Source organism: Hypanus sabinus, chromosome 6, assembly GCF_030144855.1.
Source record: "Hypanus sabinus isolate sHypSab1 chromosome 6, sHypSab1.hap1, whole genome shotgun sequence".
In the NCBI taxonomy this organism is placed as follows: domain Eukaryota; kingdom Metazoa; phylum Chordata; class Chondrichthyes; order Myliobatiformes; family Dasyatidae; genus Hypanus; species Hypanus sabinus.
This window is the reverse complement of record NC_082711.1, coordinates 172,735,251-172,755,956: the sequence shown is the minus strand read 5'-3', so window position 1 is coordinate 172,755,956 and position 20,706 is coordinate 172,735,251. Positions and strand designations below refer to the sequence as shown.

The 20,706-nt window shown below is 40.3% G+C and overlaps 1 protein-coding gene across 1 annotated transcript in view; it reads right to left on the bottom strand.

Moving 5' to 3' along the window:
• The window catches only part of rpa1 (replication protein A1), an 85,709-nt gene that overhangs the window by 8,661 nt on the left and 56,342 nt on the right, over positions 1 to 20,706 (bottom strand). Inside the window, exons 10-15 of the mRNA XM_059973582.1 lie at positions 18,818 to 19,010; positions 18,292 to 18,431; positions 14,243 to 14,391; positions 10,816 to 10,945; positions 6,974 to 7,150; positions 5,943 to 6,050 (exon numbers count right to left, since the gene is read on the bottom strand). Coding sequence (XP_059829565.1) covers positions 5,943 to 6,050; positions 6,974 to 7,150; positions 10,816 to 10,945; positions 14,243 to 14,391; positions 18,292 to 18,431; positions 18,818 to 19,010 — 897 coding nt within the window. The remainder of the gene's footprint in view (positions 1 to 5,942; positions 6,051 to 6,973; positions 7,151 to 10,815; positions 10,946 to 14,242; positions 14,392 to 18,291; positions 18,432 to 18,817; positions 19,011 to 20,706) is intronic.

The window sequence follows — 20,706 nt, the reverse complement described above, 5'->3', positions numbered from 1 at the left end:
ATCATGCTGGCTTGGGCCTATTTTGTCATGTACCTCATGGTATTTCATAACCTCATCCTTGAGGATCAACTCCAATAACTTTCCAACTACCGATGTCAGACTAATAGGTCTGTAATTTCTTTCTTAAACAGCGGAACTACATTTGTGACCTTCCAGTCCTCTGGAACCATGCCAGAGTCTATTGATTGCTGTAAGATCATTTCCAATGCCTCCACAATCTCCAAAGCCACCTCCTTAGAACCCATAGGTGCACCTCATTGGTCCGGGAGACTTATCTATCCTTAGTCCATTTAGCTTCCCAAGCACTTTCTCTCTAGTCATCTTGACTGTACCTAATTCTATTCCCTGAGACCTCTGGCTTTCAGTTATGTTGCTAATGTTTTCCACTGTGAAGACTGATGCAAAATACTCATTTAGTTTCTCTGCCATCTCTTTGTTACCCATTATAATTTCTCCAGCATCATTTTCAATCGGTCCTATATCAGGCTGTGTCACTCTTTTACTCTTCGTATACTTAACAAAAAACTTAGCATCCTTTTTTATGTTAATTGCCAACTTCCTTTCATAATTCATCTTTCCTTTTCTAATGACTTTCTTAGTTTCCTTCTGTAAGTTTTTAAAAGTCATCAAGTCCTCAGTTTCCCCACTAGTTTTTGCTTCCTTGTATGCCATCTCTTTTGCTTTTATTTTAGCCTTAACCTCTCTCGTTAGCCACATTTGTGCCATTTTTCCATTCATGATTTTCTTTTTTTCTTGGAATATATTTTTTCAGTAGGAATTTCATCCAATTCTGCTCTACTGTCCCTCCATCTAGTTTACTTTTCCAATCAACTTGGGCCAGTTCCTCTCTCATACCACTGTAATTTCCTTTGTTCCACTGAAATATCGATACACCTGATACCAACTTCTCCTTTTCAAATTTGAAACTGAACTTAATCATATTATGATCACTACTTCCAAGGGGTTCCATTACCTTTAGCTCCCTAATCACCTCAGGTTCATTACACAGCACCCAATCCAAAACAGCAGATCCCCTGGTGGGCTTATGGACAAGCTGCTCCAAAAAGCCATCCCGTAGGCATTCTGCAAACTCCCTCTCCTGAGATCCAGTACCTTCCTGACTTCCCCAATCCACTTTCATATTAAAATCCCCCATAATTATCTTGGCATTTTCCTCCTGACACGCTTTTTCTATTTCCAGCTGTAACTTGTAGCCTACATCCCAGCTGCTGTTTGGAGGCCTGTAAATAACTGCTATGAGTGCCTTTTTGCCCTTGCTATTTCTTAACTCGACCCATAAGGATTCTACCTCTTCTGATCCTGTGTCTTTTCTTTCTAGTGATTTGATATCGTTGCTTATCATCAGGGCCACGACACCCCCTTTACCTCCCTTCCTATCTTTCCTATACACGGTGTATCCTTGGACATTCAGCTCTCAATCATACCTATCATTTAGCCATGACTCAGTGATGGCCACTATGTCGTATCTTTAAACCTGTAGCTATACAACAAGGTCATCCACTTTATTTCTAACGCTGCGTGCATTTAAATACAGTACATTTAAATCAGTATCTGTTACCAATTTTGCTATATTTCTATTGCACAGCAAACTATCCTGTCTATTCACCTGCCTGTCCTTCTTGCCATCTTTGCTGCACAGTATCTTTGACTTATTTCTATTTTCCATACCTCCCCCAAAATAGATCCCAATGATCCAAGAATTTGAAGCCCTGCCTCCTGCACCAGTTATTTAGCCACACATTCATCTGCTTAATTCAGCTATTCTTACCATCATTAGCGCGTGGCTCAGGCAGTAATCCTGAGATTATTACTCTGGAGGTCCGTTTTTTCAATTTTCTTCCTCGCTCCCAGTAATCTTCCTTCAGCACCTCCTCTCTTTTTCTGTCTATGTTAATGGTACCAACACATAACAAGACTTCTGGCTGCTCGTCCTCTCTCCTTAGAATACTCTGGACCCGATCTGAGACATCTTGCACCCTGGCACCAGGGAGGCAACACCCCATCAGGGTATCCTTGTCTGGCTCGCAGAATCTCTTGTCTGTTCCCCTCACTATGGAGTCCCCTATAACTAATGCACTTCTGCTGGCTCTCTTGATCACGGCACTGGCCAGAGTCCTGTTCGCTGTGGTCTTCCTCTGTCAGGTCAACCTCTCCAACAGTATCTACAACAATATATCGATTCCTGAGGGGGACTGTCACAGAGTTGCTGTCCACTATCTCTCTACAGGTATTATCAATCACCTCCTCACTTTCCCTACTTAGCTGAAGGTCATTAAGTTGCAGCTCCAGATCCCAAACACAGTCCTTAAGGAGCCTCATCTCAATGCACCTGGTGCAGGTATAATCCTTGGGGAGGCTGGGAGTCTCCCAGGGTCCCCACATCTGGCAATCCAAGCACAACACTAATCCCAGATGCATACCTCTAATGTATACTGCTATCACTAAATGAATAAATAAATAAATAAATCTGTAACTTGCCCCTTTACTATAAGACTCAACGGTCACAGGAAGCCTCTTCCTGGTTCCGCCTAAGCCCATTGAGCCAAAGCCCTATCACTGCATCCTCTCACTCCGCTGCCTGCTCCGACGCTGCCCGCTGGATATGGCGGTGTTCTTTTTAAGCCTTCCACGCTCTGAGGTCATGCGCCTGCGCAGTTGTGCCTCTTTTATCCCAAGTAGTTAAAAAAAATATGAATTTTCTCCCGAAAAACAGCGACTTACTCCGCTGCCTGCTTGCTGTGAAAAAGATCTACGTCTCTCATCTTGTACACCTCCATCAACAGCAGAAAGCTACAAAGGCCAGCTTCCGCTCCTCACGAGACAAGCTGTTTTTATGCATAGTCAGAAAGACTCCAACTGCAGCCCCAAACTAGAACACCATCACCAACCAGCTGGATATGCTTCTCCTGCACCCACTACAATACAATCATATTTCACTTTAATTGTGTTTTATTTATTACCTTGTCATTTCTGCCTCGTTGGTTTTGTATTTATACGAGCATGAGTGCTGAATGCAGAAACTATTATTCAAGATCACGCTGACACCCGTTATTCCACACAGTAATGCCACTGAGCTAAAAATAAAATCTAACTATTTTCCTGGACGCCAGAAAACATTACTGAATATTTCTTCCTGATTGTTCAAATAAATGAAAGAAATGCATTATCTAAGTAGAAAACTTTAGCCACATAAATTTCTTTCCTGTTTCTCTTAGCTATAAAAGTAACTCACTAGTTAAGCAGGCAATGTGAATTCCTGTCAATGTTATATAAATAGTCATTTTCTTATCTGGAATCTTTTCCAACCCATCACATCTCTTTCTATTTTTGCATTGTTCAAAAGCAAAGGCATATGAAAAAACAAGTCCAAGACTTAAAATGGGAAAATATAAAATAGGAAGTTGCCTTAAAAAAAACAAGTTGATATATAATTGTGGGAAGAAAATCACACGAGTCCGAAACTGTTCAATATTCACTCTACAAGATGATCCACAACAAGAATCCAGTATTGAAAATGTTAAAGCAAGTGTACAACACAGGCTGGACATTATACAATAACTATAAGACACGAGCAGAATTAGGCCTTGTCCCCATTATCTTTGACACCCTCCATGGTAGTGTAGTGGTTAGCACAACACTATTACGGCTCGGAGCATCCCGAAGTTCAGAATTCACTTCCGGTGTCATCTGCAAGATGTTTGTACATTTTCATGAACCATGCGTAGTTTCTTCCCACAGCTCAAAGACATACTGGTAAGTTGGTTAACTGGTCATTGTAAAATGTCCTGCGATTAAGGTAATGTTTGCTGGTTTGCTGGGCGATGCAGCTTGCTCAGGCAGAAGAACCTGCTCCACACAGGTTCGAAACAAATAAATGAATAATAAAGAACCTATCAGTCTCCGCTTTAAATATATCCAATGACTTGGCCTTCACAGTCATCTGTGGCCAATTAAATCTAGCCCCCCCCCCCCCCACCCCATTCTTCTAAACTCTAGTGAGTATAGGCAGCAAACACTCCTCATTTTACCCTTTCGTTCCTGGGATCATTCTCCTGAATCTCCTCTGGACCATCTCCAAATGTCAGCACATCCTTTCTTAGATAAGGGGCCCAAGTACAGTCTGACCAATGCCTTATAAATCCTCAGCATTGTATCCTTGCTTGTATAGTCTCGAAATGAACACTAACATTGCATTTGTGAAAGGGAGAGAGAAGTTGAAAAAGAACTGCATTGAATATGCTCATTCCACAAACCGTTCATTCATTAGTGCTTTTATTTTCATTTACTATTACAGTTCTTAAGAATTCAGCAGAAGAAATGTTCTCAGAAAGAATCTGGCTAGAGACCTGATTGAATTAGTCAGGGAAAAATTCAATAAATACCAAGAAAGAATACTATTTCACTGGAGGCACAGCATCATATGTGCATTGCAAGCTTGGCATCAGTGCCTCATCTGTATACCCTGAGCCTTAAAAGGGCTAATTGTAAAGACCAAGCAATATTATTTTGTTTGCACTGGTTTCCAACGTTTGAATTTTGTGGGTTTAGAAGATTAGAGTTGGCTGCTCCCGGGAGGTGAAAAGCCTGAAAGAAAGTGGCTAACGTTGTCAGCAATCCAACCATTCCAAAAGATATTCACTTTTGCCCACGGCTATTCTTCACTGATAAAGTCTCAATTAGGATGCAAATACCATTTAACATTAGCACCTTGAAAATTAATGATAAGTGTGAAAACAATGCCACTGACTTGAAACATTAACCTGCTTCTCCTTGTAGATGCTGAATGCTCTGTTGAGTAACCTCAGTACTTGATGCTTCATGGAATTCAAGCAATAATCCACAATAACAGAAGTTCAGATGAAAGCAATGAAAAGGTAATAGATTTGATTTGATAGATAGCAATATTGTCTTGAGGTTAAGTAATTTAGTGAAGTTCAACTATGATTGGTGCTCAAGAATTAACCTGAAGTCCCAGGTTAATTCTGTTCCCATCTCTTGTGGTTAAATTACTGTCTTAAGTAGATGGTGTCTATGGCTTTTAAAATACAAAAGCACAAGTGAATTGCCACATTGCTATAGAATGTTATTCACTCATTTACAAAATTTTCATGTGCACTACCTGGACTTCAGTAAATTGCAACTTGTGAAACATTTTAAAATGGCAGGGGCAAATCTGGACTAAAACCTGAGAAGCTGAAAACACTTCTCTAGAGGAATACAAGAAAATGCTTGAGGAACTCAACAGGTCAAGCAGCATCTATGAAGTGAATAAACAGCTGACGTTTAAGACAGTTTTATCAAGACTGGAAAGGAATGGGGAAGATGCCAGTATAAAAAGGCTGTGGGGGGGTGGCAATGGAGGTGGGCGAGAGAAGGGGGACAAATTAGAAGGTGATAGATGAAGCCATGTGTGTGGGAAAGGTAAAGATACACTTCTCTAGCTCAATGGAAGTAGGATTTAAAAAGCAAATATTTTAATCCAAGAATCCCAACTGTTCACCATGGACAGTCTCAAGCCTGGCTGTGAGAGATGGTGGTTTGGGCATGGGGTTAGCAACCCCATCCTGTAAAAACTCAGTGCTACAGAAACTCCAAAGACCACATCCCTGAGAGGGGAAGGATCTGTGAAGATGGGCTACACCTGGCAACAATTTGAAAGACTGGCCCAGGTGGGAGGACTCTGACGAGCTGCTGTCAGCAACCTATACCTCAGTAGGGGTGATGAATGAAGAAGAATAATGCCAGCTTTATTTTCATCACTAGAATTCACTACCTTGGAGATAGGCAGCTGGTACAAATCACAAATTATCAGTTTCTTCAGAGAAGAACAAAAGATATGGAAAAAGGAAAAATTGATATTCAGCTGATCAAGTCCAGATATTAAAACTGAAATATATTTAAGGAAACGAATAAACACTCACCGAGTCCTTCAGTTCTCCAAGATAATTGGCATTCTGCCCAAGGATTGCCTCGCTTGTCTCTTGGAAACACGTTACCCACTGATTTTCTCCAAAGTCTGCCAGATTTACCTGAGGATGTAATTGAAGACTGATTTGCACGCAGAAAGTCACCTGATATTTTAAAATCCTTCCAGAAAGCAATAGTTTAAATCATTAAATAACATTTATCACAAATTCTAAACTACTTAATGTTAAGAAAAAATAGCGAAAGACTACCTCAGTTACTGTAAGCATTTACAACTTCCAGTGCTGGTTCTATCAAGTCAACAAACTACATGGCAAGTGTTAGTGTGCTCAACAGTCATCTGTGGAGAACACCTCCACCCTACAGGTCTCAGGTGACAGCACAATCGTGACAAGAGATTCTACAGATGCTAGAAATCCAGAATAATAACACAAAATGCTGGAGAAATTCAGCAGGTCAGGTAGTATCCATGGAATTAATATTTGGCCCATACTATACACCTAGAAAGCAGAAAACTAAATATTTGTACACGAGGCTTTCTCTTCTACTCACTTGGCCATCACCTTCCTCTAGTGCCCCTCCTCTTCCCCTTTCTCTTGTGGGCTACTCTCCTCTTCCATCAGATTCCTTCTTCAATCCTTGACCTTTCACCTGTCACTTCCCAGTTTTTCACTTCATTCCCCCCCCCCCCCTCCACCCACCTTCACTGCTCACCTAGTCTCACCAATCACCTGTCAGCTTGTACCCCCCCCACCTTGCTTTGGCATCTTTCGCCTTCCTTTCCAGTCCAAATGAAGGGTCTCAGCCGAAAACATTGATTGTTTATCCCTCTCCATAGACGCTGCTTGACCTGCTGAGTAAAATCAGTGAGCTTCTTGAACTCCGCTTGATAAGTTATTCTTTCAGTTATGTGTACTCATCACCACGGAACATTCTAAAACTTAAAATTTGAGTGCTGTGCAAGAAATTATTATTTGTGAAAGAATAGAAACCAAATTTTCAAACATGCTCTCAAGAGTTCACTTACTGACAAGATCATTCGATATTTGAAGTTGGGGAACTCACGATCACATTTCTCACATCTATAAAGGCCATTCTGTTGATCCACAACCTTCTTATTGCAGTCTGCGGTGGGACACGCCTGGTACATGCAGTTTTCCTTCCTTAGGTACACAATGGTACCAACAGTCGTGTAATAATCAGGCTAAAGAAAAGATTACTTATTTAGAGATACAGTATGGAACAAACTCCACCAGCCCAAACCACATCACCCAGTAACCCAGTGATTTAACTCTAGCCTAATCACAGGACAACATACAATAACCACTTACCCTACCAACCAGTACATCTGTGGACTGTGCAGGAAACTGGAGCACCCAGAGGAAATTCACGTGGTTAAGGGGAGAAGGTACAAACTCCTTACAAATGGCTCCAGAATTAAACTCCAAACACCCTGATCTTTAATGGTGCTGTGCTAACCACTAAGCTACTGTGGCTCCTTAAATGATTAGAGCAGAAATGATCCATTGTGAATGTATACCACACTACAAAATACATTTTTGTCCGTCAATTTTTTGAGTCGTCAGCGTGGACCAATAGGATATACACACTTTCTAAGGACCATCAAGGAGCAAAGGTTTGAAATAGCAGACAACAGAAATTGTGTACAACAAGACAAGCTTGGTCAACAGTGCTGGGTTCTAACTCAAGCAGTACTGTATATACTTGGGCCTTGTTCTTGCAGAGCCTTTTCTTCAACTTCATTTCTTTCCAAAAAAAAAACAAAACTCATTTCCACTTTCTCCAGGGCAGCTGAGATGAATAAATGCAATTGCCTCATGCAGTTATCATCCATAAATGTGATGTAAGGTGTGCAGCATGGTTTGGAAAACTTTCCGATTTATCCTCTCCGCAAAGCGTGAGTACAATTAATATCTTCCATGAAATAAACCAACCCAAGTGGAAAAAGTTCAATCAGAGTTAGGGGTGCACAGCATTAAAAAAGCAATAACACTACACATACATGGATTTTCTATTTATAAAACTACTTCCCGCAGCCCCATCACTTAGCCTGCACTTGTATCAACTTCATCCATTATTAATACCAATGTCTACAATTATAGCAGAGAAACAAATACAAAGTTGTCTGTCTGCAATTTAACAGACTTCAATAAATCACACTTGGCCAACTCTTTAAGGTTAACATATGAGGAATGTTTGATGGCTCAGGACTGCACTTGGAGTTTAGAAGCATGATGAAGGATCTAATTGAAGCCCATCAAATATTGGAAGGCCTGGAGTGGATGTTTCCAACAGTGGGGCAGTCTAGGACCAGAGGACACAACTGAAGAGAAGAACATATCTTCGGAATTTCTTTAGCCAGAATGTGTGGAATCCATTGCCCTAGGTGGCTATGGAAGTCAAGTTACTTAAAGCAGAGGTTTCTGATTAGTAAGGGTGTCAAAGGTTACAGGGAGAAGGCAGGAGAATGGGGTTAAGACGGATAATAAATTAGCTATGATCGAATGGCAGAGCTGATACGATGGGACGAATGGTATAATTCTACTCCTATGTCTGTGGCCTATTAACTTACGCTTATTTATTTCACAAAGTTAAATACAAGAATATGCAGATGCTGGGATTCTTCAGCAACACGCACAGAACACTGGAGGAACTCAGTGAGTCAGGCAGCATACATGGAGGAGAATAAACAGTTGAAATTTCAGTCCATGACCCTTGATCAGGACACATTTTTTAACCAAGTTATCTGGAGGAAAGTTGGATAACAAATTTTAAGGAGCTTATTTGGAGAAGTTTTTCAAAAAAATATTTAAACTTTAATGGAATTAGAGGAGTAGGCATCTGTAAAAACTACCAAATATACTTCAGAATGTGCATTAGCCAAGGAAGCACCGATGAGAGCCAGAGGCAAAGTATAACATGCTGCAGTAACAAACAACGGCCCTCCAATTTATTATAAATTAGTTGAATTTTGAAGCAACTGTTAAATCACTTTGGTTTTATGTTGAGAATATGTAAATATCTACTTATCAAAAGCAGACTTATATAACAACCTGCATCATCATGAGCTCATTCTCCCCAAAATAAAAGCTAAACCTTGAATACTAAAAATCTCATCTTGAGTTGATAAATTTACATAGACTAGATTTTCAAACAGCTGCCAGTTATCAGATTGACAGGAACCAATTATGATCAACAAAACTCCCTCAGAATATAGTGCTGAGAGATATAGGAACCCTGCATCAGGTGCTGTCGTACAGATAATATGCCTCAAGTGAATTACCGAGCAACAAGAAATCATGAATCAAATGCCACATTCAATACCAGTTACACAAAATTTCAGGTTTGCTGCCCCATGTCAATAATCTGCTCCATGATACCAATGCTAAAAAACTTGATCACGAACCCTCAAGAGAGTTTACAATTCCATGTGCTCCCTTCTCGTTGCCATTGGGCAGGAGGTACAGGAGCCTTGGGTCCCGTACCAGCAGGTTCTGTAATAGTCAGTACCCTTCACCCATCAGGCTCCTGAATGAGTATGGATAACTTCACTCATGTTCTCAGTATTATTTATTAATCATTACCTTCTTCTGTATTTGCAGTTTTGTTTTGCACATTGCTTGCCGTTGTTTGTGTGTAGTTTTTAAAGAGCATAAGATATTGCAGCCAAATTAGGCCATTTGGTCCATTGAGTCTGCTCTGTCATCATGGCTGGTCCATTTTTCCTCAGACTCTATCTCCTGTCTTCTCTCTGTATCACTTTATCCCCTGACCAATCGAGTATCTATCAACCTCAGCTTTAAACATACATAAAGACTTGGCCTCCACATCCCTGTGGCAACAAATTCCACAGATTCACCACCCTCTGGCCAAAAAAAATTCCTCATCTCTGTTCTAAAGGGACACCCTCTATTCTGAGGCTGTGTCTTCTGGTCTTAGTGGATGTGGAGAGGATGTTTTCTATGGTGGGAGAGGCCTTTCACCATTCAACATAAGAACGAGGGGTGACCTCATTGAAGCCTGAATTATAGAGAATACAGGCTCAGAACCATCAAACGCTCTTCGTGTGACAAACTGTTCAATACTGGAATCATTTTTGTGAACTTCCTTTGAACCCTTTAATTGATTCTATTGATTTTAATTGATTCTATAGTGGATCTTTGCATCTGCTGTGAATGTGCACAAGAAAATGAATCTCAGGATGGAATACAATCTGCTCTCCAGTGCAGTCTAATCACATCATCAACTTAACCAAATACCAACACACCACCTGTCAGCTGGATTGGATTACTTGATATTACGTATCCCAAGTTCTTAAACAAAAAAGGGGGAAGAATAATCAAATGGAATGAGATTAAGCATAACAATCCATGTAGCACTTCCCTACAGGATATCCCAATCAATTTATTAGCTGAAAACTAATCTGGAAAAACTTAATTTTGATGCCAGCCTGCCAGATATCAGCACCAGGTAATGTTAAAGATGGGTGGATTAAAAAAAAAGCAGTTGAAGTAAAAAAATGATTCAGTAGGACTACAAGGTTCTTCAGACAAACATGCCAAACTGCCTCCGTCAAGAAAATAATGTGCAAGGGCATACATAGAAAATGCAGATTTAAAAAAAACCAAGTCTAACATTCAGGAGGGAAGGGCACAAGTAAAGTTGAAAGGAGAGGAAGGAAAAAAAAAGCTGGATGATAGCATTCTGGCATAGCAAAAGCTTTGAATATTTCACACAACTTACTAGAAACATTCAACAGAAATGCCAGACAAAATAACAATGACAATGGAATATTTGGAATACCATTCTGCCAAGCTGGGGCTCCTGTCAATCCACGTCTGAACTCACCTTATCTCCGTGACCCAAATTTTCATTTTTAACTTCAAGTAGTACTTTCCAGTTCGTGTTCCCCCCTGTGGAACCACCCTTCATATCAGAAATAGATGTTCCTTCCATCACCTGGCCTTCAGTATCAAACCTGCACAGCAAACATAACACACGTGAACAGTCACATCTAATCCAACAAGTACCAGATACAGACATCAACCTTTTAAAAAGAAAAACTTGATAAGAGGGCAATAAATCTACGAGAATGCTTCAAACCAATGATATTTTAAGTGGAGATGTGCATTACAACAATAAGGTAAAATTTGACTCAACAAGCAATCTGCAGGAAGCATCCAGCAGGCAGAGCAGCTTCTGTTGGGAGGAAATGCATCGATGTTTTGGGTCAAAACCCTAAATCAGGGTTGAAAGTGGAGAGGTGATAAAGAGGAGTAGCGAGGAAGGACTGGCAAGTCCTGGCTGTTAACTGCTTCTACAGTCGAAAAGATTTTTCAGAAACTGGTGGACACAAGTATAGCTGCATTTCTCTGACATTTCAAACAGTTGACCATCAGAAACCTCCTACGTAGTAACTGTAGCATTCCATTCACCCCATGGGTTTGATGTGCCACTCAATAAGATTGTGGTATAACCACAAGCTCACATTCTCTATTGGTGGCAAAGAATCCACCATCTATCTCAGCCCTGAATATGCTAAGCATTCAAACATTCTGAAGGCTTCAGAAGTTAAACATTTTATAACTTTAACACATCACCTACAGTCTTTCAAGTTCCAGATTGTAAAGGAAAAAATCTCTTATTCCAGGAATCATTCTTGAAAGCCCATGCTAGACAGACTACATGGCAAATTTAATCTACATGAAGGGCCAAGAGCAATTGACACGAGTAGATGATGTAGAGCACCATGGGGGGAAATAACACGACTTTGTTAACAATCTGCTTCATGCCCTATGACATCAAGTCTTTAATGCAACATGTCTCCACAGGCATAGCATCCTACAGCACTCTGTCCAACCAGCATTCATGAGCAAGTCTAGTTTTTGAAGGTCTACATACTGTCTTCACAATCATGCAATAAATAGGAAGACCTGCCCCAGTTGTGCCCAGAAAAATTCTTCAGGGGGTGGGAGAGAAAGGAAGAAAAGAAATTCAGTGCAACTTCAATATGAAAGATCTCCTTTTACAGATTCAAATACATTCCTCAGCACACATATCCACGAAAGACTGGTTGTTTTTATTCATATATAGATGATGGTAAATAAAAGGCAGCTTTTTATCACTGGGTACCAGTGCATGAAGCCAGTCAAGGTGGCACGCCAGTCTCATGGATCATCACCCAAACCCCTGGAATTCACAACATAAAACTGTCCACAAGTCAGCAGGAACCTCTACCTGGTTTGTTGGGTTTCATGGCTGTGGAAAACAACAGCGGGCAACGCTCCCTACAAAAAGTCAGTCATACTTTGAGTGCATCAAGCAGCAAGTCAGCATGCCAAATACGAAAATCTACCACCACTAACTTGGAAAATGTTCAGTATAAAATTTAAGATGAAATAATTTTAATTCACTTGAATCAATTTAGCTAACATTTGATCTACACACATATAATCTGTGCTTCTTTCGAAAACAGATCTTACAAAAGCCATTAGGAAAGGACACAGCTTGGTGCCAACAGCATTAATAAAACCACTAGAACCTTTCACAATCACACTTATGTTCAGTAAAGCTGGGTTCACATTAGGGTCATCCAAATTTTAAAATGTCTGGCTCCAAAATATTAATGTACTCTTTAAGTGCATTTTCCAAAATAAGACAGCATCACTTGCACATTTGATTTTTGATTTCCATGTTTACATCAATAGAATGCATTATACAAATTGCAAACAATTTTCTTACCCCCACTGTTGCTTGCAAGCAAGAGGATAAAAAAAACAGCCAGTGTTGTGTGCCTGTAAGATGAATTATTGATGGGAAACTACAGTAAAGACTTTCACTATTGACACCAACTGCTAGTTGGAGGCATTTTTCATAGACCTACGGGCCAAACAAATGGGCCAACTGCAGATCTAATCCAAAAATGCGACTCAGATTATTAAATCAATTCCCTTTACTCATTGTTTAAGTTGTAAAATTTGATGCAAAATTCAATAACTTTGCCGGTTACTCTGAAATAAGGGAGGCACATTTCTGTTCTTGGCTTTGTGTTATTCATAAAATTAGTTCCTGTGGGCAACAATAAAAAGCCAGCAAGGCAAGCACAGGTTCTTGGAATTAGAAGCAGAGTTTAAGGTAGAGATAGATAAGTTTTTGATAAGGAATTTGGTAAACATTAAGGTGAGAAAGTCTAGCAGGTTACAATTAGATCAGATACAGACTTGCTGAAAGGCAAGCAGGCCTGGAGGGCAGAGTGGCCTATGCATGCCCCTTTTTCACGAGCACATGGCTTGAAAACTGAACTCCATAGAAACAATCCAGTAAAAGCTGCTTTTAGCATCAAATGTACAAGACAATATGATGATCGTGGTGTGCCCTGATGAAGGATCTCAGCCCAAATCGTCAGCTGTCTGTTCCCCTCCATAGATACTGCCTGACCTATTGAGTTCCTCCAGCATTTTGCATGTGTAACTCTGGATGACTGTGGTACTGCACAGCTACTTCTATAAACTGTTTTCAACAGATGATGTACAGTATCAAAAGCTTCTACTTTATCTACCAGGCACAACATCTGATTACATTTTCTATTTCACAGTTCCAACTAATTCTGGACATGTAGCTTATTCCTCTTTCTTCTTTCACTTAGGCAAACATATTTATGTGAAATAGCTTCAACAGGGCGCCTGTTACAAGTTAGATACCATAACCAAAGCTACTGAATATAAACTTCTGGCTTCCCTCTTACCCCTTTCTCTTCACCTCACCTGCCTATCACCACCCTCTGTTGGCCCTCCTCCTTCCCTTTCTCCAGTGGACCACTCTCTTCTCCTATTAGATTCCTTCCTCAGGCTCTTTATCTTTTTCATTTATTACCTCCCAGCCTCTCGCTTCATTTCCCCCCCCCCACCCTCCTTCCTTCCACCTCACCCGGATTCACCCAACACCTGTCGGTGTGTACTCCTTCTTCCCCCCCCCCCCACCCCAACTTCTTATTCTGGCTTCTTCACCCCTTCTTTTCCAGTCCTGATGAAGGGTCTCATCCTAAAACATCAACAGTTCATTCCTCCCCAGAGGAATGACCTACTGAGTTCCTCCAGCATTGTGTATGCATTATGGAACATGAAAAGCAAATCACTCCAGTATCAGGTAGATTTATACTTTGATTCAGTACAAGTTCAAAGAAAATAAATATATTGCAAAGACGTTGATTCATATAATATAAACTTAGAACATTTTAATATTAACCTTACTCAAGGAGAGGGAACAAAATACACACCATGCTCTTAGTTTGAAAGCCTCTGGAATGTCAGGGTTAATCAAGACGGTGCTGGATGACAAAACAGATAGAGATCTGCCACCAAAATCTGAAAGTCTGGCTCCTTTAATGGCCACCACTGGCTGTCCTGATCCGTCAAACTTCTCAGCCTAGGGGAAAAAAAAACATAAGTTTCTAACTTTCTTTGAAGACTGTGGAACCAGGCATGTCAATGGAACCACAGTCATAGCGTAATACAGCACAGAAACAGACCCTTCAACCAAATTCCTCCAGGTCACCACAGCATTCTCCCTACTCGACCCAGTTGCCAACATTCAGTCCATTTGACATGCAGGATAAAAGTCCTTCTCACACAACGTAAAAAGAACTAAACATTTTGCTATAAAACATTTGTCTCGACGGACACGCAGATGATATGTCTTTAAGTACAGAAATCAGCAATGCAGCCCATCTTCTAGGACTGCAGCCCTCTCCCAGAAAGTAGGGGTTGTTTGTAATCTTAAATCAGGAGCTCACTAATCAGTGGAAATAATACATCAATATACAACTCAGATGTCATTTTATGAGGCACACCTATACGTTAATGCAATCTCATCATGTTGATCAACTCGGTGCACAGATGCATGCAGACATGTCCAAAAGGTTCAGTTGTTGGTTGGACCAGATATCAGAATGAGGAAGAAATGTGATGCAAGCAACTTTGACCAAGCAATGATTCTTGGTGCCAGATGGGGTGGCTTGAATAACTCAAACTGCGGATTCCTAGGGTTTTCACGTACAATAGTACAAAACAACAACAAAAAACATCCAGTGAGCAGCAGTTCTGTGGGTGACAATGCCTTGTTACTGAGAAGTCATGGGAGATTGCAGACTGGTTCAAGCTGACAGGATTGCAACAATAATTCAAATAATATGTTACAACAGTGGCGTGCAGAAGAGTCTTTCTGAATGCACAATACAAACCTTGAAGACCACAAGCATACACTCAGTGGCTACTTTAATAGGTACAGGATGTATACTGCTTTATAGGCACTCCACTGTACACTCTATTCCAAAATAACAAAAGCCTAATCGTTCAACATGACGTTCCTTACACAATTTTCAGTTTTGGGTTGCAGCAAACACACAGTTTTCCAAACTGCTCACTGAGCCAGCACCACTGTCCTACAATGCACGTACAATAACATCCACACTCCCGTGGATATGGACGATTCCTCAACTAGTGACATTTTAAAAACATTTTATTTCCCTAATTTTTCCTGCCAGAAAATTAAATCCCATTGGAATTACAATCCATTGGCCATCTTTTTACCCACAGTCTACTTGAGTCTGTCAGTTCAATCTCACTTTATCCCCCAGTTGAAATCTGCTCCATTTGAAAAATTAATGTTTTACCCATTGCTATTTCCAAATAAAAATCAGTCCCAATGAAAGGTCTCAGCCTTAAACATTAGTTGTTAATTTCCCTCCATAGATACCACCTGACTTCCTGAATTACTCCAGTAATTTGTGTTTCTTTTTAAAGCCTTTTCTCCCTTTGCCCCCTATGTTTCTCTTATTTCTGCATCTATTATGCTCCTGTATTGCATGTCAGAACACACTTGGAACTGTACTATCAATTCTGCTACATATAATCCATATTCCCTGTCTAATCCTTAAAACAAATGTCCTGATGTTGATATTCTTGCAAGCTAGAATATCAGCACTGATTGCAAAAAGGACACGTTACAAATCTGAAACTTTATTCAACAGAACCTATAATAGTATATAAACATGTGGTAAAATAATATTGAAGCAATGGTTTAGAAAAATCACCAAGTTGCTTCAAGTACCTGGTGTCAACATTTTTAAAGATCTAGCCTCAGCCCAACAGCTATTACCCTTCAACCATCAGGTTTGGCTTTATGCTTGGGGTCATTGTCTTGCTGGAAAAGAAATCTCCTAAGTCGCAGTTCTCTTTCAGACTGCATCAGGTTTTCCTCCAGGACTTCCCCGTATTTTGCGACATTCATTTTATCCTCTACCTTCACAAGCCTTCCAGGGCCTGCTGCAGTGAAGCATCCCCACAGCATGATGCAACCATCACAATCCTTCATGATAGGGATGATGTGTTTTTGATGATGCGTGGTGTTTGCCTTATGCCAAACATAGCATTTAGTCTGATGGCCAAAAAGCTCAATTTTAGTTTCACCAGACCATAGAATCTTCTTCCAGCTGACTTCAGAATCTCTTGTATGCCTTCTGGAAAACTCTAGCTGAGATTTCATGAGAGTTTTTTTTCTAACAATGGCTTTTTCTCTTTGCTACTCTTTCATAAAGCTGTGATTACTCCCCCATCTCAGCCACAGAAGCTTACAACTCCTCCTCCAGTTATCATAGGTCTCTTGGTGGCCTCCCTCATGACATGATGATGGCATCTGCCTGTCTCAAAGGACCATAAGACATAGGAACAGAATTAGGCCATCTGGCCTATCGAGTCTGCTCTGCCATTCAATCATGGCTGATTTTCTACTTTTTCCTCAAACCCAGTTCCTGGCCTTCTGCCCGTTACCTTTGATACCGTGTCCAATCAAGAACCTATCAATCTCTGCCTTAAATATTCCCAACGACCTGGCCTCCACAGCTGAATGTGGCAACAAATTCCACAAATTCACCACTCTCTGGCAAAAGAAATTTCTCCGCATCTGTTTTGAAAGGGCGCCCTTCTATCCTGAGGCTGTGCCCACTTGTCCTAGACCCTCCCACCATGGGAAACATCCTTACCACATCTACTCTGTCTGGGCCTTTCAACATTCAAAAGGTTTTAATGAGATTCCTCCCCACCTCCCCCCATCCTTCTGAATTCCATTGAGTACCTCATACGGTAACCCTTTCATTCCTGGAATCACCCTTGTGAACCTCCTCTGGACCCTCTCCGATGCTAAGATGAGGGGCCCAAAACTATACACAATACTCAAGGTGAGGCCTCACCAGTGCCTTATAAAGCCTCAGCATCACATCCTTGCTCTTGTATTCTAGACCTCTTGAAATAAATGCTAACATGGCATTTGCCTTCCTTACCACCGACTCATCCTGCAAGTTAACCTTCAGTGTGTTTTGCACAAGGACTCCCAAGTCCCTCTGCATCTCAGATTCCTGCACTTTCTCCCCATTTAGAAAACAGTCCACACATTTATTTCTACTACCAAATTGCATGACCATGCATCTTTGGACTGTGGGAGGAAACCGAAGCACCTGAAGGAAACCCACACGTTCATGGGTTGGGACATACAAGCATCTTACAGACGGCGCTGGAACTGAACTCCACGAGCTCTGAGCTAACCGCTATGCTACACCAGAACCCTTCCTTTTTTACTACCAAAGTGCATGATCATGCATTTTCCAACAATGGAGCACTGGAGTGACCTCTTCAGGGCACAAGCTTGAGTGGAAGGTATGAAGATCCTGGGACCCCCCCCCCCCCCCCCAGTCATCAAGATCTGCCTCTTGGCCTCACCAGTGCAGTCCAAAGGAAAGTGACACAATACGTTTGGCACCAGTTTGGCCACAAGGGCTGCCAGAAGGATATTCAGTGACACCCAGCCAGCTTAGTGGTGCCATTCCAGATCTTTTGTCTGGGTTTACTTCCCTTGCCTTCGTCTCTCCTGAGGCTGCCATAAGGCAGTGGGGCACTTTCACGACATAAGTCAGTGACAATAAACCATATTCTGATTGGTGATTAGTTATATTCTCCCTTGTATTACAGAGTAAGACCATCTCCGGTTGAGATTGCTTGAAGTTAACTTCCAATGACTTAATTCTGATGGAAGACAGGCATCAGCAAGAGATGCAAAGGTAAGAAATTCCTCGTTATGCCAACACTGTCCCAACCCTGCCTTGGAAAATTAGTTTAAGGTACAATCAGAAGACTGCTGCCCTCAAAGTCTGTAGCACAAAGTATGCACAGAGTTCAGTGAATATAGCTGATTATCATAAATTCAGCTGTAAGAATATTCATATCACAAGTTCTACAGAACTGATGTTCAATTCTGGAAAATAAAGATGCTTACATCTTCACCCCACAGCGTAGTACTGACAACTTTCCCAGACGTGTCCATCAGAAAAATATTTCTCTTGGATACTTCACGATTATTTGACCTCACTGTTATCTTAGTGACATCTTCAAATGACTTGCAGATTCCAATTATATCTGAAATGAGATTTTTTTTTGGAGAAAAAGGTAAAAAAAATTTTAATTAAGTACAGCATACAAACAAAAATTCTAATAAAGACAATGGAAATTGTCTAAGGAATTAATACTTCACAATATGTATTGAAAACTGTTGATTCAAGTCACAATGGTACTTTTGGTTCTCTGTTTTACCAGATCAAGCTGCCAAATTATTTCCCATCAATTTAATCCATATCCCAACCTACACATAAAATTGTTTTAACAGAGACTACTGAGATGGAACGTCCAAAGAATTTTTGTCAACTTGTTTCCAGACAGCACCATCCAGTGACCAGATGCAGAACTTTAGTGATTCATTACAAATTACTGCCCTGCACCAATATCCCCCAACAGAAAACCCTCACCGAGCATAGTATCCTTGTTCTTGCTTTCAAGCTGATTAATCGGTACAAACTCAAATTGTACTGTGGGCAAGTCATCTCCATCACTACAAGGGATCACAGAGGTTTCATTGTTAAATGTCATCTCATAATCATTCTTCACAGATGTGTACTGCTTGTTGGCCGTCTTCAGAGTCGCTTTTGACACAAAATATACCTGGAACAACAAAACGAGTTCACATTTATACGCAACTGTTTTTGCACTGCGAATAAAGTAGGATCTTACACCTCCAATTCTCAAATTTTGAAAGAATAGAAAACCTGCATGCAGGTTATAAATAAAGTCTACCTACACTGCACTTTCTCTGTACGGTAACACTTTATATTCTGCACTGTTATTTTACTTCCTACTACTTCAATGCACCATTGTAATCAATTGATTTGTCTGGATAGAATGCAAGGTTTTTCCCCCAACTGTACTGCTGTATGTGTGACAACAATAAACCAACTTAATAATTTACCAACTATCTGCACAGCACAAGGTGGAAGTTTGTTCAAGTGAGCATAATTGCTCACATCACTTTTATCTCTTGCAATTTTCTTTCCATGGGAAAGCAGGTGGAATGGAAAAAAAAATGGTCAAGCAGCTCGTCCATAACATAACATCCTCATTATCACTGCAGTGTATTTAAACTTCCTGCATTAGCTCACACAAGCAGGAATTAGTGAACACTGGATAATGATTTCAAGGCCAAAGCATTTTCCTGGTAATTGTATCTGAACATGAAAATATTTTAAAATAAACCCAGACGCCCACAAGAAAACTTTTGGGAAATAATTAAAGCAGCTCTTTTGACAAAACTCATCTTGCACTTGATATTAAAAACCATTTCTGGGTTTAATAAAGTGAATTTTTATTCAGATGGAAAACTTTCATCTTTGCTTTCTGATTTACAATAGGAAAGGCAAATTAAAGATTAATGACAAATCATTAAAGTAGCATTTGGTCTATTCCATCCATTGCCACACTAGTTTTTTCTAGAAATATATCCTTTCAGTCTTTTATTTTTCCTTTTCACATTTAATGAAATTCCTTTAAAGTGATACATACATAGTCAGTACCCAAATAGTAACTGCTGTTTTAGTAATGGCAGTGATAGATCCAATCCACCTCTGTTTTGACTGCTTCAAGCCTTACACCTCCTTTACCTTCAAGACTCAGTGAAAAGAATACCTCACTACCCTCAAGTCTCTTTTCACGTTGTAACTCATTATTCCAGGAGTTAAACTCCAAAGAGGAATCATTTTCCTAATAAATACACTAGACAAATATTACAACTCAACTTCTTGGTTGGACGAGCCAAGAACAGAGGATAACTAAATTCCTTTAAGATTCTGAAGTCACATTGTCTCATTGTTATGCTTCCATTATAAACTATGTTTCTATGTAAAGTTGAATGAAAAACTCTTTAAAACACATTGATTTATATTCTAATCTGAGTAGTGGCTCCAATGCAGTCAACTGGAGCAAGGCTTCAGAATTTAATTCTCAATTTCAGCTTCAATTCTGTTGCCCAATCATTAAACCACCATTTGTTTTTATGATGAGGTACTGGGGTACAAGGCAAAAGAATCCAAAGTCTCTACCCACCCCCTTAGACATTTAACTGTGTACTTCTGACTTTCCAAGGAAGTCCACCAACACAAACATGATGTTGGATAGAGCCAGAACCCCTCTCCCCCCAATAAATGTTACTTATAACATTTGCAATAATATTGAAATTTCCAGTTGCTGACATTTCATTTTGTCACAAGATTCACACTACTATAGCTTGGTATTTAAGACCATCATTCCTGCAGTCCTGATGAAAAAGCTACAGAAGCTGGGACCCTCTGCAAAAAGAAATTCCTAC